This window comes from Tachypleus tridentatus, chromosome 6, assembly GCF_004210375.1.
Source record: "Tachypleus tridentatus isolate NWPU-2018 chromosome 6, ASM421037v1, whole genome shotgun sequence".
NCBI lineage: Eukaryota > Metazoa > Arthropoda > Merostomata > Xiphosura > Limulidae > Tachypleus > Tachypleus tridentatus.
This window is the reverse complement of record NC_134830.1, coordinates 151126863-151152843: the sequence shown is the minus strand read 5'-3', so window position 1 is coordinate 151152843 and position 25981 is coordinate 151126863. Positions and strand designations below refer to the sequence as shown.

The following is a 25981-nucleotide window of genomic DNA, read 5'->3' as shown; positions in this document are numbered from 1 at the left end:
TTTAGTCTTATGATTGCTCTTTCCTCTCACAAAGTTTGTATCTGTGATTGTTATTGGTCTCATTTGAAATTCTATATATTTTATCATTCCTGCTTCAATGATGTTAGTACATTAGGTTTAAAAATCATTTTGAATTCAAAGACAGTTATGAAGGATATTCTTCACCATGCCACTTGACCTCCATCTGAAGTTTCACGTTTTGACCATTATTCTACAGATCGGTGATCGAGTGGGAGTCCTGCTAGAACAAGATAGTACGCTCCACTTTTACGTTAACGGGGAGGACCAAGGAGCTGCAGCAAAATGTGTGGCTGAAAAATTATACGGTGTTATCGATCTTTATGGACAAGCTGCACAAGTTTCTATTGTTGACAGTTCTGGTGAGTTCTGGGTACCTCTCTATCGTTGATTGTTCTGGTGCGAAGCAGCCTTCGTAACCGAGGAATGTGATAAAAGATTAAAGGTGTATTTAACTTCTAAGAATTCAGGATAGTTTCACTCCATCGAATAAAATTGTGTAATAAAATAAAAGCCTTTTTTGTTTTAATCGTTGGTGGAAATTCGTATAAATGGTAGCATAGAGAGAAGATTTTATTAGTCATTACTGTAAACATATCTGTCATGGTTTCATTAATTTGAAATAGTTTTTTTGCATTAGCGATGGCATGTAACAATGAACCAATTCCCCATGAGACATACAACAATAAACATGACATGCAACAATGAACCAGTGGTCCACATGACATACAAAAAATGACCTAGTTGTCCACAAGATATACAACAATGAACCAGTGGTCCACATGACATACAAAAAATGACCTAGTTGTCCACAAGATATACAACAGTTAACCAGTTGTCCACATGACATACAACAATGACCTAGTTGTCCACAAGATGTACAACAGTGAACCAGTTGTCCACATGACATACAACAATGACCTAGTTGTCCACAAGACATACAACAGTGAACCAGTTGTCCACATGTTGTCTTCTGGTGATGTTATAAATGTTTTAATTGTTCTAGTGTGTTAATTTTTTATGGAAGTTTTACTCATTTTCCTTTCATATCATTAGTTTCCAACATGAGCAGGTTCTCCTGTCTCAGTGCTTATATCACATAATCTTAATTGTGGTACTAACACAAGTTGTTTTCCACTTTATTTTTCCATAACTGTTTAGTAGTTACAAAGTATGTTCCTTCAGACAGTGGCCTGTTCCTCAAGATAATATACTTTGTACTTATTTTATCTTTTGTGTATTTTAAAATCTTGAAATAGCTACAAAATACTAGCACACAACATTCTTTAGTACTTGTATCTAATGTATCATGTGCAATCTTATTATGAGGAAGTATTTAAAATGCCACTCATCATAGGGTCACTTCACATATGATCTTCTGTGTCTTAATATTCTAGATGCCAGTTGGTACAGTTTAATTTTAAGAAGCACTCTGTCAGTGTTTAGTTGCTAAGAGACACTGTTAGTATTTGTCACTGAGAAACACTGTTAATGTTTAGTTATAAGAACTATTCTAGTGGTTAGTTATTAGAAGCATACTTTGGTAGTGTTTAGTTACTTTGAAACAGTTAGTGTTTAATTGCTAACAGTTTGTTAGTGTTTTATTATTAGAGGCACACTCTGTTAGTGCTTAGTTATTAAGGTAATAGTTTCTAAAAATACACTTTAATAGATTTTAGAATCATTTTGATAGTGTTTAGTGGTAATTATTATGCCAACAGCATGTCAAAGAAACTATTTGTACACTATTTACGATCCTTGAAAAGTACACTTTTACGTCTTAGAACACAATACATCACCTGTCCGAGCAACTGGTTTAATATTTCCAAGCGATCTTCATTTTCACCAACTTCACGGAAGAAATGCTCGTCTGCTAAACCAAGGGCTCTCGGCTGTACGGCCAAATGCTCTCGCAGAATTCAACGATGCAATTGTAATGACCAACAGACCTCTTCGAGAAGGAGAGATGTTCCAAGTTGTTATTGATAAAATGGTGGATCGGTGGTCAGGATCAATTGAAGCAGGTGAAGTAATAGCTTAATTAGGCTTAGCAATTTGTTTCCTCTTTCACATTCATATTACTGAAATCCTTACAAATAAATAAAAATTTTCAATTAGTTTTGTATTATATTATAAATATAATCAGTTTTATGTAAGTTTTTCAACTTGTATTTTTTTAACATTATTTATTAAAATTATTATAGAGGAATATGAGCAGTCCACAGGCATACAACCTGCATGATCCATGCCATATGTATGCTCTAGTCTATTTCATATACGCTTAAGTTTCTTTTGGATCGAATCTAGTTGTATATCCTGGACCTTCCAAAGAGTAGATACTTGCACTAATTATATTTCTCAACTTAGATCATATCTTGGAGAGAGAAACAAATTGCAGAAGGTCTTATGAACATTTTCCAGACAAAGATGTATATAAAAAAAAAATTATTTTCTCAAATAAGACATTTTTATATAATTATAATGAAGCTTCAACAACGCTCTACCTTTTACGTGGTTGTAGAACCAAAACATAGCTGTACTAGTTACCTCTGCTATGTGTAGGTGTTCGTCAGCAAGATTTCTCAAACACAGATAAATGTATTTGGATGAAAGTTGGTATACTTTTGGATTATGACCCACCTTAGTTTTGGATGGTCAAGATTGCAGAGAAAAAAGTCCCCATTTCTTAACACGGGGACTGATTTCTTTCACACTGTTTTTAAAAAATAATTAGAATTTGATAAAACATGGTGGACATGTGTAGAATATTATTCATTAATAATAATTGGCATAGGGATAAGTTCTTCATACTTTTTGAGAGCCTGAATACGATTGATGCCATCGGGCGGAGGTATGAGCACTCTCTAGTTTTAAGTATATTTTTCTCAGGTCTTCCTTTATTCATTGGTGACATGTGGATTATGTTCAACTTATACTGTTACTTATCCCTTCCAGCTTTAACATATTTAAATTTTAGGTGTTACTACTATACCTCCATCTGCCCTGCAGTTTCCAAGCACCATGACAGACATAAAACATGACACATGGATGTTAAGGTAAGTTTAGCTTTAAATAAAATTCTGTTTTCCTTTGACATGAGTAATGTACAGAGCATGAAACAAAACAAAACTTTGGCAGGGGTTTAGTTTAGAGAGAGAGAAGTCCAAGGAATTCTCTTCCCAACAGGGGTGTTCAGTAACATTGTAGTTCCTTTTCATCCCATCTCATGGAAGATTATTTATCTGTACATGGGGGTTTTCATATATTTTGAGGCAATGAAGTGAGGTGAGGCAGTATGAAAAAAGTTGAGTGAGAACGCTGAGAGTGACAAAGGTGGGGAAAAGGAAGTAGACAAGTCCAGAGTCTGCAGTCAGAGTAGAAGCAAGCTGTAGACCAACCCTGCAATAGTCTGTGGAACGTCCCATGATCAGGGCCACAGAGTGGTTGGGATCTATGAATCCAAGTGCCTCAGAATTTGTTGGGTGGGGACGGGATTGCCCCGAGAAAACCCACTTTCCCAGGACAGGCGCTAAATATTCTACCTGTCCGATGTCCAGAGCTGAAAAAGAAAAAACATATAAACATAAGCATATATACATAATTTATTTATGTTGTGTTTTTTATTTTTAATTGAATGATTTGTGACTGTTGAAATATGTTCTATGGTGAGGTGTGTTTTGTAGGAGCACTGGCTAATTTGTATAGTGGCATGGTTAGTTCGCTTCTATGTTTGAAAACAAACAAAAGATGAACTGGTTAATAACTGTAAGTGAATGCCAGTGTTTGTAGGTGGTGCTGTTTTTAATCCAAACTAATAATAATAATAATAATCATGAGTTTGGTAAATACATAGAAAAGTATTTTATCATGTGTCTAACGTCACCCACCTCTGACCCAGGTTACAATGTAATTAAGAACCTATGTATAACTTGGCTTGGCTAAAATCTGGTGTATAACTTGACCTGCACCTGCTCTGTGTTAATGTGTATTTAACAGGAAGCTGTCTGTGTATAACTTGTCTAACCCCTGCTCTATGTTAATGTGTATTTAACAGGAAGCTGTCTGTGTATAACTTGACCTACCCCTGCTTTGTGTTACTGTGTATTTAACAGGAAGCTGTCTGTGTATAACTTGACCTACTCCTGCTCTATGTTACTGTGTATTTAACAGGAAGCTGTCTGTGTATAACTTGACCTACCCCTGCTCTGTGTTACTGTGTATTTAACAGGAAGCTGTCTGTGTATAACTTGACCTACCCCTGCTCTGTGTTACTGTGTATTTAACAGGAAGCTGTCTGTGTATAACTTGACTAACCCCTGCTCTACGTTACTGTGTATTTAACAGGAAGCTGTGTATAACTTGACTAACCCCTCCTCTGTGTTACTGTGTATTTAACAGGAAGCTGTCTGTGTATAACTTGACCTACTCCTGCTCTGTGTTACTGTGTATTTAACAGGAAGCTGTCTGTGTATAACTTGACCTACCCCTGTTCTGTGTTACTGTGTATTTAACAGGAAGCTGTCTGTGTATAACTTGACCTACCCCTGCTTTGTGTTACTGTGTATTTAACAGGAAGCTGTCTGTGTATAACTTGACTAACCCCTGCTCTATGTCAATGTGTATTTAACAGGAAGCTGTCTGTGTATAACTTGACCTACTCCTGCTCTATGTTACTGTGTATTTAACAGGAAGCTGTCTGTGTATAACTTGACCTACCCCTGCTTTGTGTTACTGTGTATTTAACAGGAAGCTGTCTGTGTATAACTTGACCTACTCCTGCTCTATGTTACTGTGTATTTAACAGGAAGCTGTCTGTGTATAACTTGACCTACCCCTGCTCTATGTCAATGTGTATTTAACAGGAAGCTGTCTGTGTATAACTTGACTAACCCTCCTCTGTGTTACTGTGTATTTAACAGGAAGCTGTCTGTGTATAACTTGACCTACCCCTGCTTTGTGTTACTGTGTATTTAACAGGAAGCTGTGTATAACTTGAATAACCCCTGCTCTATGTTAATGTGTATTCAACAGGAAGCTGTCTGTGTATAACTTGACTAACCCCTTCTCTGTGTTACTGTGTATTTAACAGGAAGCTGTCTGTGTATAACTTGACCTACTCCTGCTCTATGTTACTGTGTATTTAACAGGAAGCTGTCTGTGTATAACTTGACCTACCCCTGTTCTGTGTTACTGTGTATTTAACAGGAAGCTGTCTGTGTATAACTTGACCTACCCCTGCTTTGTGTTACTGTGTATTTAACAGGAAGCTGTCTGTGTATAACTTGACCTACCCCTGCTTTGTGTTACTGTGTATTTAACAGGAAGCTGTGTATAACTTGACTAACCCCTGCTCTATGTTAATGTGTATTTAACAGGAAGCTGCCTGTGTATAACTTGACCTGCCTCTGCTCTGTGTTACTGTGTATTTAACAGGAAGCTGTCTGTGTATAGCTTGACCTTCCCCTTCTCTGTGTTACTGTGTATTTAACAGGAAGCTGTCTGTGTATAACTTGACTAATCCCTGCTCTATGTTAATGTGTATTTAACAGGAAGCTGTCTGTGTATAACTTGACTAATCCCTGCTCTATGTTAATGTGTATTTAACAGGAAGCTGTCTGTGTATAACTTGACCTACCCCTGCTTTGTGTTACTGTGCATTTAACAGGAAGTTGTCTGTGTATAGCGTGACCTACACTTGCTTTGTGTTACTCTGTACTTGACAAGAAGCTTTACATGTAACATAGTTGGCCTGGTTCTGTTTCACATCTTGTGTCACACTCCAAATGAAATCAAAACAAATAGCTAAAAACAACCATAATGAAAGTAATTTCAATTTAAATCTTGTACTTTAATTGGGTGTAAAATCATCATCATATCTAGTCTTTACAGGATGAAGATTCAAATTTAATATTTATGGAAGAAGCAGTGGTTTTAAAGATTGGGCATCACACATTAATCATGGAGGTTTGTTACTGATAATAAACAGAATCCTGATGGCTTGTAGTTTCGTGGCATGAGCCAACAGTCTTACTACTGTTTGAAGAACGTTAAAAAAACATGTTTGTTGTTATGAGTGGGTGGTAAGTAACAGTTTAACAACATGATTACTGTGATTTTAGCCATTGTTATTCAACGGATTATGGAATCTTGTGAAGGAAACTGAAGTGGCCACATGTTATTTTAATGTCAATAAATGGAGTTAATAAGTAGATAGTATATTTTATGCTATTGCAATATGTATATTAAACAAAAAATCAGGTGTTCTCATGTTTAACAATCTTCATAGTAATTGAAACATTGCGAGAACTTGCATGAAAGGTATGTATCAACTATGTTATCATTTAGTCTTTCTTCCTTTGTGAGCATGTTATCACTTAGTCTTTCTTCCTTTGTGAGCATGTTATCACTTAGTCTTTCTTCCTTTGTGAGCATTTTATCACTTAGTCTTTCTTCCTTTGTGAGCATGTTATCACTTAGTCTTTCTTCCTTTATGAGCATGTTATCACTTGGTCTGTCTTCCTTTGTGAGCATGTTATCACTTAATCTTTCTTCCTTTGTGAGCATGTTATCATTTAGTCTTTCTTCCTTTGTGAGCATGTTATCATTTAGTCTTTCTTCCTTTGTGAGCATGTTATCACTTAGTCTTTCTTCCTTTGTGAGCATGTTATCACTTAGTCTTTCCTCCTTTGTGAGCATGTTATCACTTAGTCTTTCCTCCTTTGTGAGCATGTTATCACTTAGTCTTTCTTCCTTTGTGAGCATGTTATCACTTAGTCTTTCTTCCTTTGTGAGCATGTTATCACTTAGTCTTTCTTCCTTTGTGAGCATGTTATCACTTAGTCTTTCTTCCTTTGTGAGCATGTTATCACTTAGTCTTTCCTCCTTTGTGAGCATGTTATCACTTAGTCTTTCTTCCTTTGTGAGCATGTTATCACTTAGTCTTTCTTCCTTTGTGAGCATGTTATCACTTAGTCTTTCTTCCTTTGTGAGCATGTTATCACTTAGTCTTTCTTCCTTTGTGAGCATGTTATCACTTAGTCTTTCTTCCTTTGTGAGCATGTTATCACTTAGTCTTTCTTCCTTTGTGAGCATGTTATCACTTAGTCTTTCTTCCTTTGTGAGCATGTTATCACTTAGTCTTTCTTCCTTTGTGAGCATGTTATCACTTAGTCTTTCTTCCTTTGTGAGCATGTTATCACTTAGTCTTTCTTCCTTTGTGAGCATGTTATCACTTAGTCTTTCTTCCTTTGTGAGCATGTTATCACTTAGTCTTTCTTCCTTTGTGAGCATTTTATCACTTAGTCTTTCTTCCTTTGTGAGCATGTTATCACTTAGTCTTTCTTCCTTTGTGAGCATGTTATCACTTAGTCTTTCTTCCTTTGTGAGCATGTTATCACTTAGTCTTTCTTCCTTTGTGAGCATGTTATCACTTAGTCTTTCTTCCTTTGTGAGCATGTTATCACTTAGTCTTTCTTCCTTTGTGAGCATGTTATCACTTAGTCTTTCTTCCTTTGTGAGCATGTTATCACTTAGTCTTTCTTCCTTTGTGAGCATGTTATCACTTAGTCTTTCTTCCTTTGTGAGCATGTTATCACTTAGTCTTTCTTCCTTTGTGAGCATGTTATCACTTAGTCTTTCTTCCTTTGTGAGCATGTTATCACTTAGTCTTTCTTCCTTTGTGAGCATGTTATCACTTAGTCTTTCTTCCTTTGTGAGCATGTTATCACTTAGTCTTTCTTCCTTTGTGAGCATGTTATCACTTAGTCTTTCTTCCTTTGTGAGCATGTTATCACTTAGTCTTTCTTCCTTTGTGAGCATGTTATCACTTAGTCTTTCTTCCTTTGTGAGCATGTTATCACTTAGTCTTTCTTCCTTTGTGAGCATGTTATCACTTAGTCTTTCTTCCTTTGTGAGCATGTTATCACTTAGTCTTTCTTCTTTGAGCATGTTATCACTTAGTCTTTCTTCCTTTGTGAGCATGTTATCACTTAGTCTTTCTTCCTTTGTGAGCATTTTATCACTTAGTCTTTCTTCCTTTGTGAGCATGTTATCACTTAGTCTTTCCTCCTTTGTGAGCATGTTATCACTTAGTCTTTCTTCCTTTGTGAGCATGTTATCACTTAGTCTTTCTTCCTTTGTGAGCATGTTATCACTTAGTCTTTCTTCCTTTGTGAGCATGTTATCACTTAGTCTCTCTTCCTTTGTGAGCATGTTATCATTTAGTCGTTCTTCCTTTGTGAGGAGAATTCTTAATTTTAATGTACCTCTCTTTATGGTTAATATCTGTTTTAAAATTGTAGTAATATAGAAAACATTACCATCTAGAAAAAATACTGCACCAATGTTTCACAAACTTCCATACTTAGTAAATATCTTATAATCATGTCAGGGTTAATTGTTTTTCTAAGTGACAATCTCTACTTCCTACTTGACATTTATTTTGCATCTCAGTGGGTCTGCCGTGATGCAAGATGGAAAAACAATCCGAGATAGGTACAAGTGTGATTTGGACTCTCTAAAGATGGGAACCCGGATAGGAATGATGAGACATCTTGATGGAACTCTTCACTACTACGTGAACAACGAAGACCAAGGAGTAGCCTGTCGAGATGTTCCACCAGGTAATCAGTCATTTTGCAACTATTGGATATAGCTGTGCTTCTCAAAATCATTATATGAATCTGTCTGTGACAGTTGTTTTCTCACTATAGCCTGTTGTATCCAAGTTAAGGATCTTTTATTGTCAACAAGTAGTTTGATGAATCCAGGTTTAGGATGTTTTATTGTCAACAAGTCACATGCTGCATCCAACTTCAGGATGTTTTATTGTCAACAAGTCACATGCTGCATCCAACTTCAGGATGTTTTATTGTCAACAAGTCACATGCTGCATCCACGTTCAGGATGTTTTATTGTCAACAAGTCACATGCTGCATCCACGTTCAGGATGTTTTATTGTCAACAAGTCACATGCTGCATCCACGTTCAGGATGTTTTATTGTCAACAAGTCACATGCTGTATCCACGTTCAGGATGTTTTATTGTCAAAAAGTCACATGCTGCATCCTCGTTCAGGATGTTTTATTGTCAACAAGTCACATGCTGCATCCTCGTTCAGGATGTTTTATTGTCAACAAGTCACATGCTGTATCCACGTTCAGGATGTTTTATTGTCAACAAGTCACATGCTGCATCCACGTTCAGGATGTTTTATTGTCAACAAGTCACATGCTGCATCCAACTTCAGGATGTTTTATTGTCAACAAGTCACATGCTGTATCCAAGTTCAGGATGTTTTATTGTCAACAAGTCACATGCTGTATCCAACTTCAGGATGTTTTATTGTCAACAAGTCACATTCTGCATCCAACTTCAGGATGTTTTATTGTCAACAAGTCACATGCTGTATCCTCGTTCAGGATGTTTTATTGTCAACAAGTCGCATGCTGTATCCACGTTCAGGATGTTTTATTGTCAACAAGTCACATGCTGCATCCTCGTTCAGGATGTTTTATTGTCAACAAGTCACATGCTGCATCCAACTTCAGGATGTTTTATTGTCAACAAGTCACATGCTGCATCCAACTTCAGGATGTTTTATTGTCAACAAGTCACATGCTGCATCCAACTTCAGGATGTTTTATTGTCAACAAGTCACATGCTGCATCCAACTTCAGGATGTTTTATTGTCAACAAGTCACATGCTGTATCCTCGTTCAGGATGTTTTATTGTCAACAAGTCACATTCTGCATCCAACTTCAGGATGTTTTATTGTCAACAAGTCACATTCTGCATCCAACTTCAGGATGTTTTATTGTCAACAAGTCACATGCTGTATCCTCGTTCAGGATGTTTTATTGTCAACAAGTCACATGCTGCATCCACGTTCAGGATGTTTTATTGTCAACAAGTCACATGCTGCATCCTCGTTCAGGATGTTTTATTGTCAACAAGTCACATGCTGTATCCTCGTTCAGGATGTTTTATTGTCAACAAGTCACATGCTGCATCCACGTTCAGGATGTTTTATTGTCAACAAGTCACATGCTGCATCCTCGTTCAGGATGTTTTATTGTCAACAAGTCACATGCTGCATCCATGTTCAGGATGTTTTATTGTCAACAAGTCACATGCTGTATCCTCATTCAGGACGTTTTATTGTCAACAAGTCACATGCTGTATCCTCGTTCAGGACGTTTTATTGTCAACAAGTCACATGCTGCATCCACGTTCAGGATGTTTTATTGTCAACAAGTCACATGCTGCATCCTCGTTCAGGATGTTTTATTGTCAACAAGTCACATGCTGCATCCATGTTCAGGATGTTTTATTGTCAACAAGTCACATGCTGCATCCAACTTCAGGATGTTTTATTGTCAACAAGTCACATGCTGCATCCAACTTCAGGATGTTTTATTGTCAACAAGTCACATGCTGCATCCAACTTCAGGATGTTTTATTGTCAACAAGTCACATGCTGTATCCTCGTTCAGGATGTTTTATTGTCAACAAGTCACATTCTGCATCCAACTTCAGGATGTTTTATTGTCAACAAGTCACATTCTGCATCCAACTTCAGGATGTTTTATTGTCAACAAGTCACATGCTGTATCCTCGTTCAGGATGTTTTATTGTCAACAAGTCACATGCTGCATCCACGTTCAGATTGTTTTATTGTCAACAAGTCACATGCTGCATCCTCGTTCAGGATGTTTTATTGTCAACAAGTCACATGCTGTATCCTCGTTCAGGATGTTTTATTGTCAACAAGTCACATGCTGCATCCACGTTCAGGATGTTTTATTGTCAACAAGTCACATGCTGCATCCTCGTTCAGGATGTTTTATTGTCAACAAGTCACATGCTGCATCCATGTTCAGGATGTTTTATTGTCAACAAGTCACATGCTGTATCCTCATTCAGGACGTTTTATTGTCAACAAGTCACATGCTGTATCCTCGTTCAGGACGTTTTATTGTCAACAAGTCACATGCTGCATCCACGTTCAGGATGTTTTATTGTCAACTAGTCACATGCTGCATCCACGTTCAGGATGTTTTATTGTCAACAAGTCACATGCTGCATCCAACTTCAGGATGTTTTATTGTCAACAAGTCACATGCTGTATCTATGTTCTGGATGTTTTATTGTCAACAGGTCACATGCTGCATCCACGTTCAGGATGTTTTATTGTCAACAAGTCACATGCTGCATCCACGTTCAGGATGTTTTATTGTCAACAAGTCACATGCTGCATCTATGTTCAGGATGTTTTATTGTCAACAGGTCACATGCTGCATCCACGTTCAGGATGTTTTATTGTCAACAGGTCACATGCTGCATCCACGTTCAGGATGTTTTATTGTCAACAAGTCACATGCTGTATCCAATTTCAGGACAGAATATGATTAGTTATTTTAAGGAAATTTGTGAATAACCAGTTCTTGACCATCGTACTCTTATTCTTAAGAGTTGTATTTACATTGTTGTCTGGATGGATAGTTGCTGTTTTCCTGATTAATTAGCTAGTAGTTACTATACAGAAAACTTTGTAAAAAAACACTGAATTATCAGTAATTCAGTAATATACTTAATTCTGTTTGGATGGAGTGGTGATAATTCAGTAATATACTTAATTCCTTTTGGATGGAGTGGTGATAATTCAGTAATATGCTTAATTCCATTTGGATGGAGTGGTGATAATTCAGTAATATACTTAATTCCATTTGGATGGAGTGGTGATAATTCAGTAATATACTTAATTATATTTAGATGGAGTGTTGATAATTCAGTAATATACTTAATTCCTTTTGGATGGAGTGGTGATAATTCAGTAATATACTTAATTCCTTTTGGATGGAGTGTTGATAATTTAGTAATATACTTAATTCCTTTTGGATGGAGTGGTGATAATTCAGTAATATACTTAATTCCTTTTGGATGGAGTGGTGATAATTCAGTAATATACTTAATTCCAATTGGATGGAGTGTTGATAATTCAGTAATATTCTTAATTCCATTTGGATGGAGTGGTGATAATTCAGTAATATGCTTAATTCCATTTGGATGGAGTGGTGATAATTCAGTAATATACTTAATTCCATTTGGATGGAGTGGTGATAATTCAGTAATATACTTAATTATATTTAGATGGAGTGTTGATAATTCAGTAATATACTTAATTCCTTTTGGATGGAGTGGTGATAATTCAGTAATATACTTAATTCCTTTTGGATGGAGTGTTGATAATTTAGTAATATACTTAATTCCTTTTGGATGGAGTGGTGATAATTCAGTAATATACTTAATTCCTTTTGGATGGAGTGTTGATAATTCAGTAATATACTTAATTCCTTTTGGATGGAGTGGTGATAATTCAGTAATATACTTAATTCCAATTGGATGGAGTGTTGATAATTCAGTAATATTCTTAATTCCATTTGGATGGAGTGGTGATAATTCAGTAATATACTTAATTCCATTTGGATGTAGTGGTGATAATTCAGTAATATACTTAATTCCTTTTGGGTGGAGTGGTGATAATTCAATAACGTAATGAATTCCACGTCATTTGTAATTGATTCTGAGAATCTTATTGTGCCCAGGTGGGTTAGCAATGAGTTTATGGACTTATATTGCTAAACTCTGTGGGTAAATTCCCTCCTGATGAACAAATTGCCAATAGCCCATCATGTAGATTTGTGCTGTACAGAGAAACAAAATGTTATCTATCTTTTGTAGCATTAATATGTTAATTTTTTTATCAACCAAAGTCAGTTAAATATTTTTAAACCTGCATTAGTCTTCTGTCAAAACTTTCCACAGTTACTCTTCAGGGTCCAAACAGATCCCTTCATAAAATTAATTTTAAAATATTTAAATAATAAATTATTATTTTGAAACCAAAACACATTAACATTTAAAATATTTTAATTTTTTACTCAGTAAATGAACACTGAATATAATGACATTTCTTTTTAATCACCTAAGCTAACCGTAACAAGTTAATACAAACTAGCTGAATACTGAACCTACTGAGAATATTTGCATGCTGCCATCTGTTGGAGCTGATGGTTATAAAATATTTGGAGTCCTTGAAGATCTTGAAAGATTATTGCAACATTAAACAGTAATGTAGTTACAATGCTGCTCATTTTGTAGAATAGAATTGGAAGAAAGTTTTGTTTAGTATATCTGAATAAACAATTGAGTAATTTTATGATTAAAATCTTGACTTTATGTTGCTGACTCAAATAAGCATTAATTTCTTTAGAGGTATACGCTGTTATTGACCTGTATGGTCAATGTGCTCAAGTAACGATCGTGCACAGTAGCCACACGTTTTCAAGTGGTTCCAGCTCCACACCTTTCACACCAGAGAGTCCACAAGTCAGCGTCCCTGCTCCACTTGGAAATGGTACTTGGTGTTTTGCCTTTTTTATTTCATCTTTCTAGGATCGTGTTGTATATTATTTTGAAAACTTATGTTATTGTTATTAATTCTATGAAGAACTTTCAGTTTAATTCAGAACGAACCATTTTACTGGTTAATGTTTTGATAGCATAGAAAAAAAAATCTCCACATGTTTAATTTTGTTTATCCCTTCCTTTAATAATCATACACATTTCTCTAAGCCTTTAATCCATAGTTTGTGGGTGGATGGGTGGTGGTTGGTTCTTTGTTTTCTCTTAGCTGTTCTTATCATCTCACATGCATGTGTTTGATGAAAGCAGATTTTAACACAACGTTACTGTTCGTGGAAGTTTTTGTACCAAATAATATCATGTTTCAGGACATGTTTAGCAATGGTGTTTTTAAATTCTTTTCCTTCCCTGAAATACACCTGAAGATTTCAGTACAAAATCAATAAAAAATGTGAAACTCATGACAAAAATGGTTAATGTTGATGAAAAGACAAATGCAAAACCAACACTTCTCCAGTTTTTATTGGAAACTAAAATGAAACTTAGAAACAATTTTTGTATTCAGTAATTATTGCAAACATTTATAATTGATGAGAATTATAAAATTTAGGTTTAAAATTCCATGATAATTGTAAATTGCAATGCTTACTGATGTTGGTCATAACATTACAGTTTCTTTACTTTATAACAAGTTGATTTTTAACGTGTTTTTGATGGGACATAAGTTTTATTAACTCCTTATAAAATTATACTAGATCTAAGAGAAACATTAATAAATATTCCATGTGCTGACTTCTTGCAGTGGTAACAGTAATTTCAACATACGTGAATATTTCAATTGTACATTACAGAGAGGACAAAGTACTTCAGCACGTGCATTGGGAAGAATATTACACTTCGAGAGAACAACACGGCTGCAACTCGAGTTAGGGGATACAACCATGGTTTATTGTTTAGCACTGCACCATTAGAACCTGGTGAAGTGTTTGAGGTATGTGTTAACGACTAATAGCATTGTTTTATTAAAAGTTGTAATAAAAGAATAATTATGTTAAGTTCATAGTTTTGTAACAAATATCATAAGAAAAGCCTTTTCTGCTACAAAATTTGAAATATCAAAAATATAACACCTGGTGGAAGAAAAAGGAAACAAAAACATGTTTTTTAAGCTTGTATCTAAATTTGAAACAAAGATATGTATTAAGTGCCCTTTTCATTTTACAAAATTTAACAGATGATAGCTTTTCCACTAATTGTAATATTGGAATTATTTCTAAATGGTGTAATGTGTGTAATTTATTGTTCTTAAACAACAGACCAAAAGCTACATTGCAAATATTTTATTCGCAGAAGTACTAAAGTAATGTCTCCCGTTGGTACAGTGGTAAGTCTACAGATTAAACAATGCTAAAATTAGGGGTTTGATTCCCATCTGTGGACTAAGCAGACAGCCCGATGTAGCTTTGCTATAAGAAAAACACACACTAAAGTAAAAGTAAATAAAATTCTGATTTGGTCAGTTGCTTATAAAATTCGTTATTATGTATATAAAATACAGGGTGGGCCAAAAAGAATACAGCAGACAAATCACGTTACACTAGTATTAATGTTAAATATGGGTTTAACTAGTCACGTGAACCATCCGTTTGTTCCTTCCCAAGTAGCCCAGTGATAAATCTAAAGATTTATAAACACTGGATTTTTATACCCATGATGAATACAGCACAGATATCCCATTGTGTAGTTAACACAAACATATAATAAAAAAGATAGATAGTCCTTTTGCTCACTGATGTTAGCTGTCTGCATATATACCCAGTTATACAATTACCCAGTGCGTTATCACTGATGTTAGAAACTGTCTGCATACCCAGTTATACAACTGTACGTTATCACTGATGTTATAAACTGTCTGCATACCCAGTTACACAACTGTACGTTATCACTGATGTTAGAAACTGTCTGCATACCCAGTTACACAACATACCCAGTTACACAACTGTACGTTATCACTGATGTTAGAAACTGTCTGCATACCCAGTTATACAACTGTACGTTATCACTGATGTTATAAACTGTCTGCATACCCAGTTATACAATTGTACGTTATCAGTGATGTTAGAAACTGTCTGCATACCCAGTTACACAACTGTACGTTATCACTGATACTAAAAACTGTCCTAACGATAATCATCTTGGCCTTCACTGTGGCTTGGACATTTGTCCAAGTTCCCATATTTCAAAATGAAATACTAGTTAAAAAAAACAGAGACAACCTTAATACCAATAGGTTTGTTTAACTACTTTGTACACTTGATAGATAATAACAATTAGAGTTAAAACCATGATAAAAATACACAAACTAGTTTGTCATTAACTCGTGTAATTTCAAATCTTCTGTAGCTGTTTCATTTACGTGTGTTTAATTGGTGTTGTCATGTTCTGCTAACTGAGTGAGGAAGATGGTGTACCAGTCTGAATGTCACAGTTATGTAATGTTCAGGGTGTAACTTGGAATACCTGACGACATTCGAGACATTTTTATTTAGTGTTTCTGAGTAGTTGAATCTTTGATAACTTTGTTTTGTCCACATCCTTTATCAATGATTATTTTGAGATTCATGACAACAACTACAGATGTATTACAACAAGTTTCTGCAATGAACAGTGAAGTTAGTCTTAGACCCAACATTTTGACAGACTCTCTACTTCCAAAAGCCCGTTGAAGCTCCATCAGACATCTTGACAAGAATATAGGATTGTTGTGATTCCAGTTTCTTCAGTCCCTTTCTTTGTTAATCAGTGATGACGAGAAAACTCACTTGTAGAGAAAAATATAGATGTAGAAATGGTTGGGTTGGGAAGAGAAAATATTTTATGTAGAGGAGTGGACAACGTTTCAACCTTCTTCGGTCATTGTCGGGTTCACAAATAAAAAAAGAAGTAATTGACCGATATCTGACCACATGTTTGAATAGGGTTGTGTAACTGAGTGTAGGAATGTAGAGGGTGTGCTTAGATGTTTGATAAGTTTCTTAGTTTCTTTATAATCATATGAGCGGTACCGCTAATAGTGATGTAAGGTATGATAGTTCAGACACAATGGTTACATAGATTTTTTTCCATTCCTTTATTGTTACATCTTTTGGTTCTTCAGTTTTGAATTCTCTTGCTGTATGTATATCTCTCCAGCCATAAATCTAAGCATAATTGGCTTAGGATGTGGTTGTGAAGCCTATTCTCATCAAAAAACCCCCAACTTATTCATTTCCACTGAGAACATCGAAAGCTGTTTTCATCAGGTTGTTCAGGTCTGTGGTTTTATATAATATAACAGTCTTGGATATAATATAACAGTCTTGTGATATCAATATTTGTCTTCATATGTGCAGGTTTAATCATATCACTGTTATGTTTCTCACCTCCACTAGCGTGTTCAACTCACTCATTCCAAACATTTAACCCCACCGTATCATGTCTGTTTACAGGTACAGGTTGACCAGGTTAACCTTCTATGGGCTGGACATTTGTCTGTGGGACTGACCGGTTTTGCACCATCCCTTGTGACTTCTCCATTTTACCTACCAGCTTCCGTCAACTTACTGAAGGGATGTGACACCTGGATCCTCACAGATAAACAAGTTAAGAAGAACGGATCTGTAATAAAGAACAATTATAGTATGTCGTTAAGGCGTCTCATGGTAAGTTTACAAACAGTTTTTAATTCAACAAGGAAACTGTTTGTTCTTACTTTTAACATTCACAAAATGTTTTTTTTTCACTTGCATGTGTTCAACTTGATTCCAATACTTTTATCAGATTCTGGTGGGTTTTTTTCCTACCAGGCTAGACTATCAGAGAATTCATGTAATCACTTATTTCCACTCCTACTGGTCTAGTTATAAAAACAATACTGATGCAAGTGGCAAGATTTGTTTGTTATTATTTGTACATTTACAGCTAATGTTATAGTGGTTCCATGTTTCATTTCTTTTTTATACATGTTTCTGTCATTAAGTACATTTTTTACATATGTTTCTGTCATTAAGTACATTTTTATATATGTTTCTGTCATTAAGTACATTTTCTACATATGTTTCTGTCATTAAGTACATTTTTATATATGTTTCTGTCATTAAGTACATTTTTTACATATGTTTTTGTCATTAAGTACATTTTCTACAACTGCTGTTGATATTTTATGGTCAATTTTCGTCTAATCCTTCAAAACCAAATTTTTCTTTCTAGGTAGGAGACAAAGTTGGTGTACAGTATCGAAGTGATGGTAGTTTTCATGTTTATATCAACGGTGAAGACCAGGGTATAGCTGCAGCTCACCTTCCTAAGGTATGTCCTTATTTTAATACAAGTTGTATAAAGTTGAATTTTATCAACAAATATTTTAATGTCATAAATGTTAAAACAGTTTAGTTAGTCATATAAACAGTCCACCCATCTTTACATGGTGTTAATGAAACAGTCCACCCATCTTTACATGGTGTTAATGAAACAGTCCACCCATCTTTACATGGTGTTAATAAAACAGTCCAGCCATCTTTACATGGTGTTAATAAAACAGTCCAGCCATCTTTACATGCTGTTAATAAAACAGTCCACCCATCTTTACATACTGTTTATAAAACAGTCCACCCATCTTTACATACTGTTAATAAAACAGTCCACCCATCTTTACATGATGTTAATAAAACAGTCCACCCATCTTTACATGCTGTTAATAAAACAGTCCACCCATCTTTACATACTGTTAATGAAACAGTCCAGCCATCTTTACATGCTGTTAATAAAACAGTCCACCCATCTTTACATACTGTTAATAAAACAGTCCACCCATCTTTACATACTGTTAATAAAACAGTCCACCCATCTTTACATGGTGTTAATGAAACAGTCCAGCCATCTTTACATACTGTTAATGAAACAGTCCAGCCATCTTTACATGGTGTTAATGAAACAGTCCAGCCATCTTTACATGGTGTTAATGAAACAGTCCACCCATCTTTACATACTGTTAATGAAACAGTCCACCCATCTTTACATGGTGTTAATAAAACAGTCCACCCATCTTTACATGATGTTAATGAAACAGTCCACCCATCTTTACATACTGTTAATGAAACAGTCCACCCATCTTTACATGCTGTTAATAAAACAGTCCACCCATCTTTACATACTGTTAATGAAACAGTCCACCCATCTTTACATGCTGTTAATAAAACAGTCCACCCATCTTTACATGGTGTTAATGAAACAGTCCACCCATCTTTACATGTTGCTGGTGAAACAGTCCACCCATCTTTACATGTTGTATCATGTACAGCTTTTATTCTTCTTATTTATGCTGTGTGTTCTAATATTTCTACCAAATGTCTACTTTGAAAATACGGACTGTGGACCTTGTAGTAGTGTTATCTCACTGTTTTACTGTTTATGTAGCTACTTATGCTGCTCTAAATAAGGCATGATTAGTGTTGTTTTCATCACTTTTGTCCAGAGTCAGTAGTGAGGAATATATTCGTATCCTTTAAAACTGATGAACATGGAAGTGAAAGAAATATTAATCAATAATTTATCCCTGACTAAAAGTTGTTGAAGAAAATGCCAGTGAAACTACTGTATAAACAATAGTATGTTCTGTGATAATGATCATGAAACTGATTGATAGATCTATGGTGGCCTTTTCAGGGGGGGTGATACAAAAAACAAAACTGAATATACTTAGTTCAAGTTAAGTTTGATCAGTGTTTTGTTTTCATCATCTCTGTTAATGTATATTGATTTTGAGTGGTATTTGTTTAAAACTGGAACAAAACTGAAACCTTTGAAAAATGAATATGTTTATTGTGAACAGAAATTAAAAACCTAACTTTGACATCTTCCACATACATTTACAACAAGCTCCAATTAGATATGAATTTGCTTCATATACACAATAATAAAGCAAATTAGAGCTGTCTTATTGATATATTTGTGTGTTTAGTCTTGTGAACGCTGCTCTAGGCAGGCCTTTGATGTAATAAGTAGCTTAATTATTTAAATAAACTGTAGTACTGGAAATGAAAATCCAGTGCTAAGAGTAAAAAAATGAATGTTGAAAATGTATGTATTTTTGGGTTTCTGTGAATTTTTTTGTTGTTCGACCTCTGGTATTTTGAACTGTTGGTGCTAGCTGATATTGTATCTGTGTGAACATCTTGTTAAGGGCTGCCTGAGACAGTTAGAGTATACAGTTAGCAGCACCTTGGGTAAAACAACTGGTAAAACTAAACTGGCACTAATTTCAGTTCACCACTGGCAACCTCAAACCACAGGTAATCACCAGCTGCTAATTACTTATCAGTCAGTGTATACTAGGAATGACCTCCCATGCTTCTTGTTTTATTACCAATAAAGTTTAGTGAACTGTAGACACAGACAGTTGGATGATATATATATATATATATATATATAGATATAAGTGTAACGGTGAATATTGCATATATTTGGTACACAGAAGCTTTAATTTCTTATGTGTTTTTATGTAAAAAATGTTCATTCAATCAGATACATGCTGTCTGAATTTCTGTGTTGAACAAATTGTAAACATTAATTTAGAATTATAAACTTATCATGTATGATCTGTTGTTTTTTTATGTTTAGCAATTATTTGCAGTCATAGATTTGTATGGATCAGTCGAATCACTGTCGATCTCAAATTGTGAAACTGTGTATGGGACTGCAATCCATCCTGCAAATATAATTAATTGCGGACTCAAGAATTTAACAGAGGTATGTCTGAGGTTCAGAAAGGTAAAATCATTTTTTACCCTCGACAAACGTTAAGGTTTAGGCAAGCTTCATTAAAGCATCAAGAATATTTGATATAATATGCTATCAACACATCTCCAGGATATTTTTAAAAGGACTGTTTATTAAACATGATAATAACTTCACTAATTCAACATTTCTTCAAAGTACCCAACAATTTAAAAAATTGTTTAAATTATATTAAATAATTTCAGTTTTGACAAGAATTACTATTACACCAGTGATTTAAAATAGAGATTACATCAAGTAACTGACACTATGTGTGGAAGAGGGAACTTATCTGGTCATGAGAGAGATACTAAGTGTAAGGTGGCATGGAGAAGACAACTTATCTGGTCATGAGAGAGATACTAAGTGTAAGGTGGCATGGAGAAGACAACTTATCTGGTCATGAGAGAGATACTAAGTGTAAGGTGACATGGAGAAGACAACTGGTCTGGTCATGAGAGAGACACTGAGATTATGTGATATGAAGTTTATGGTCGTGTGAAGAAGACAACTTGCCTGGTTTGCATAGAGAAGAAAACTTACCTGTAAAAGAATGTCACCAGTAGCAATTGCAAATGTGCAGAACAGGTCTAAAGAATGTAACATTTAACCAATTTGTAACCTACATCCTTGTTTATAAAACATTATTGATAGTGGGTCAACATGTGACTCTGCCATCTTGACATCAAGATGAAGACAGCAAGGAATACCAACCTGTGTTCAGTAGGGAAAAATAATAAATTCTGTGTGTGTATGAGTGTTCTGTGGACTGTAATTGATGAATCATATTTGTAGAACACTGAACTAATGAGTAACTCTATGAACAAAATGAAAAATGACTACCATACTTAAATAAGTTGTCATTCAAGCAATGAAATTCTTAATGAGTTGTCATCCAAGCAATGACCTTCTTCATGAGTTGTCATCCAAGCAATAACCTTCTTGATGAGTTGTCATCCAAGCAATGACCTTCTTGAGGAGTTGTCATCCAAGCAATAACCTTCTTGATGAGTTGTCATCCAAGCAATGACCTTCTTGAGGAGTTGTCATCCAAGCAATGACCTTCTTGATGAGTTGTCATCCAAGCAATGACCTTCTTGATGAGTTGTCATCCAAGCAATGACCTTCTTGATGAGTTGTCATCCAAGCAATAACCTTCTTGATGAGTTGTCATCCAAGCAGTGACCTTCTTGATGAGTTGTCATCCAAGAAATAACCTTCTTGATGAGTTGTCATCCAAGCAATGACCTTCTTGATGAGTTGTCATCCAAGCAATGACCTTCTTGATGAGTTGTCATCCAAGCAATAACCTTCTTGATGAGTTGTCATCCAAGCAATAACCTTCTTGATGAGTTGTCATCCAAGCAGTGACCTTCTTGATGAGTTGTCATCTAAGCAATGACCTTCTTGATGAGTTGTCATCCAAGCAATGACCTTCTTTAGTATCAGTGAAAAATGTGGCAAATCACTTGACTTAATTTCTCTATGTTATGTTACATTGTTTGGCCACAGATATTATTTTTAAGTTATTGTATCATTTAAGCCTTTTGTTAGTAATGAATACAAATATCTATTTATTATGGTATTCAAGATAGCCGTACATTAACGTTATGCATACTTTTGACACACCTTTTAATTCCTTTGTTTTTTCTATGAAAATTAATTGACAGAATTATTTCATATGATTTAAACAATATAAATTCTAAGATCTCAAACAAAACCTTGAGTAGTGTAGTTGGAATAGTCCTTCTTTGATTCAGCCATGCATCATCTGAATTCGCAGCAAGAAAAATCCATTTGGAATAAGGAAAGCGTGTGCATGGAGTTCCACGAAAACCATGGGCACAATGTCCAGCTTCTGAATGGTGGTTTCTCTGCTAGAAGAGTGTCTGGCTATAACAAAGGTCTTGTCATCTGTAGTAAGCCCTTACCAAGAGGACAGCTATTCCAGGTAACGTTGTACTTTGGTAACTCTTCAGTTGTAGAATTAATTACAGAAGTCATACACTCCTGATGAAGACTTGAACAAATAAAAATACTTGTAAGATCCTCGGGAGTTCACGGTCATTTTATTTATCTATAGTTATGTGTACTATGCTCTGGTCAGCATAAAGTAGATTAAAAGATTTAAGTTTTGTCCAGGAAATGTCAGGTGTGATTTGAGGTGTTTTAAAACCATATTATACTGCACACCTGTATCGTTTTATTTTACAAACATCACTTTTTATTTCTTTTTCTTCTCCCTCACGCTCAACAGTATGGTTTGAATAAAACAAGGTGTGCAGCTTGTTACACTGACCACTGTCCATATCAGGAGATGCTTCACTTGGAGATAGGTTTGATATTACTCATTGAGAACGATAGGAAAGAGATATTGAATACCTTCCGTAACTGTTTTTAGAACACCCTCACTTATTCAAACTTTTAAACGTAAACTTTGTGATCATTAACATGTCTCTGGTAGGATTTTGTTCTCTTGGAATAAATAGTTTCTTTTAAATAAAATTATCTTAAATAGAGGCTTTTTTTCTTTATAATCACAAAGTAGAATGCCACTGGTTTAATCCTTTTGCTACAGACTCAGAAAAACATACACAAGTTCGTTTACACATTTGCACATGTTAAGTATTTGCACTATAACTTTTGGTACAGCATATGTATCTTCTCAAAATCTGGTAGACTTTTAGTAAAGATAACAAGTGTTTTATGCACAAAAAATGTGTATCTTTAATTGAAATATTTTCAATAAAGACTTATTTGTGAAACTATCAAGTGTGTTTTATTACTAGTCTGAGTGCAAAGTGATTTCATGTTATGATTAAAAACCTATTCTTCACCCAAAAACCTGAAATATTATTTGTGTAATCTCTAAAATCTCTTAAATATGTTTCAAATTTTTGTTTTCAGCAAAGTTTTATATTTTGTTATTTTCTATACTCTAACTGTATCAGATTTGTCAACTTGACCAGCCTTGTAACCATCACATAAAAATTAGGAAATAAATATAGATTATGCTTTTTGTGCTAGAATAATTATGTATCATAACAAGAAAATACAAATGTTTAGCCTAAGTAGTGTAATTCTCAATACATATATATATATATATTGATCTTCCAGTCATGCTTAGCTAACATTACATAACTTGTACTGACACAATATACATGAACTCATTATGTATCCAATAATATAAAACTGATCTTTAGTCTTCCCTGTCTTGGCTTTGTTTTAGTAGACTAGTATTTTGTAATGTACTGTGTCACATATCAATTGTTATACATTAAATATGTATATAGATTATTAATATTTAGAAATAAATTATTAAAACTCATTTTTCTTAAAATATATAACAGTAAATAAAGAACTAAAGCAAACAATTATCTCTTCTCACTACGACCTTTAAACTCTGTTGCTGCTGGACATACGTTACTAAACCTTTTAAAATTTCACATGTAGAGGACATCAATTGTTTATTTTACATTGTGTGTATATATATATACAGACACTTTAATAATGAAAACATCATAAATAACTATACTGATACCACAGAATTCCACTATAATTCATTAGGCTTAGTAACTAAGCTGTATGTAGATTTTAAAAAAATATGAAACTTCGAGCAGACTGAAGACAAAACCTACATCCTAGAAATTTTGGATCAAAGAACATGATAACCTTTTTGAAGATTAAAATGGCAGAAAAAAACTACCATGGTGACATTCTAAGCTGTTGATTGGTTATTCACATGTCATATATTGAAGTGAGTGTACATAAGGGACCATTTCCAAAAATAGAAAGAGATGAATAGGCCCACCATGATCTTAGCTAAATATTTTATATTCTTGCTTGTTAATATTAGTAATTTAAGTTCCAAATTTGTACAAAACTATATACTTAGTATATTGACACAACAAAAATCTAATTGTAAACAATGTTCCATTCATCATACTACATGACTCACTAAAATATATATTTAGATGTGTTATTTTTAATACTTACTTTTAAATTAAGAATTTAACTCGTATATAATATTAAAGTTTGAATTATAATCTACAATTTGATACCAAACTTATTGACATAAATTATAAAATAATAGTTTAATAAAATTGTAAATGCAAGTCAGCAAATGCAATGGCATGGCCTTTGACCCTTGATCCATAGGAAAAGGGTTAATGTACTGATTAAATCCTTTTGTAAAATGCATTACGAAGCTTCTATTATGTTCCCATAGACCTGGTGTACAAATAGTCTTAAAATTAAAACTTATATGCTGAGAATCTTTTTGAAGATAATTTTGGACTTTTTGTTTCTTCTTCTATCTGTATCACTAAAGGTGAGGATAGACAAGTTACACTTGAAGTGGACCTCCTCTCTTCGAATTGGGGTCACAACACAATCTCCAGAGAAACTCCATTTTACATCTTCATCTCTCAGTCTTCAGAAATCTGCATGGTTATAAGTGAAGACTCTGTCTCTATGGTGGAATTAAGGTATGTTAACAATGGTACTGTTTCATATCAGTTTTCTGTATTTAACAAAGCATTTCTGTTTAGTTAGTGGTAAGAAACCATGAAATATTTCTGGGTTTTGTGTATAAACTATTCCTTGTTTGCCTATAATGACTTATCAGATTTCTGTGATACACTGTATAGTGTTATTTACAAAATATGTTAAACCACACATCAAAATGAGTCTTTAGCCAGGTAGAAATGATGTGGTTAAAAGCTATCTTTGTTGTTTAGGAGTTATACTAAGCATGTGCTAATATTTACATTGCAAGCTCAAGTTCACACTTCTTATAAATACTTATAAGAAAAGCTGTTTCTGTTTTGTTTAAGTTAATGCTGCAATGTTAACATTGAATTTCAATATTTGGTTTCGAGAACCTTCATGGTCAGTGTGTGTTGCTGACTGTTTGTCATCACTCTCTTTGGTCAAAACTTCTAAATTAGGGATAGTTATGCTTGAAGTTTTGGTTCAAATTGAAGTGGTTATTTAACACAATTTCTTCAGGTGAGATTTAACAACCAGTCCACAGTGTTATTCAAGTATAGTTTAGTATGGAATAGGTTTTTTTCAAGTAAAGAATCTTCTAAAGTCTGTACATATAAAAGTTGTAATCAGTGTGACTAGAAAAATAAAAGAGCAGTTCTTTTCTATCATCTAGTGTTCTAGTACACCGCCATTTTTAATATCTGCTTGTTTACAACCAGTTTAAAATCCTCACATGTTTACAGACAAAAGTGTCCATTACCAGTGATGGGAAAAGTTGAATTTAATCTATCAAACTAAATTATTTCATGGACTTTAGAAAGGTCAGTTGTGTTTCTCTCTGAGCTATTTACACCACCAACTGTGAAAAGTAATTATTGACCATTTCAGTCATGCTAAGAACTGCTTGAAAACAACCTAATGTGCAATTCCATTTTTATTCTGTAAGTTTCATCACATTTTGAAATGTGAATGATAGCGTAGTCAACTCCTAACAATTAAATCTAGAACATCTTGCTTGTGAAATAAAATTTGATATCAACATTTGTGGTGATGAGAAACCCACTTGAAGTAAAAATGTATTCTTCAGACGGCTGGTATGGGTATTAGCACTCTAATTAAAATAGAGAACAACGTTTTCATCTTCTCAGGTCATCTTCAGTTATTCTCTATTTTAATAAAAGTTTTAATACCAGCTGTCTGGTGATACATTTTGACATCAACATTATTTGTGGC

At 34.4% G+C, this 25981-nt stretch overlaps 1 protein-coding gene across 1 annotated transcript in view; it reads left to right on the top strand.

Moving 5' to 3' along the window:
* LOC143251783 (neuralized-like protein 4) overlaps positions 1 to 25981 on the top strand; it is a 58302-nt gene that overhangs the window by 13319 nt on the left and 19002 nt on the right. The window contains exons 9-20 of the mRNA XM_076503026.1: positions 218 to 380; positions 1803 to 2042; positions 2996 to 3074; positions 8470 to 8639; positions 13293 to 13436; positions 14296 to 14435; positions 16933 to 17145; positions 17693 to 17791; positions 20102 to 20230; positions 22041 to 22208; positions 24588 to 24704; positions 24736 to 24744. Coding sequence (XP_076359141.1) covers positions 218 to 380; positions 1803 to 2042; positions 2996 to 3074; positions 8470 to 8639; positions 13293 to 13436; positions 14296 to 14435; positions 16933 to 17145; positions 17693 to 17791; positions 20102 to 20230; positions 22041 to 22208; positions 24588 to 24704; positions 24736 to 24744 — 1671 coding nt within the window. The remainder of the gene's footprint in view (positions 1 to 217; positions 381 to 1802; positions 2043 to 2995; positions 3075 to 8469; positions 8640 to 13292; positions 13437 to 14295; positions 14436 to 16932; positions 17146 to 17692; positions 17792 to 20101; positions 20231 to 22040; positions 22209 to 24587; positions 24705 to 24735; positions 24745 to 25981) is intronic.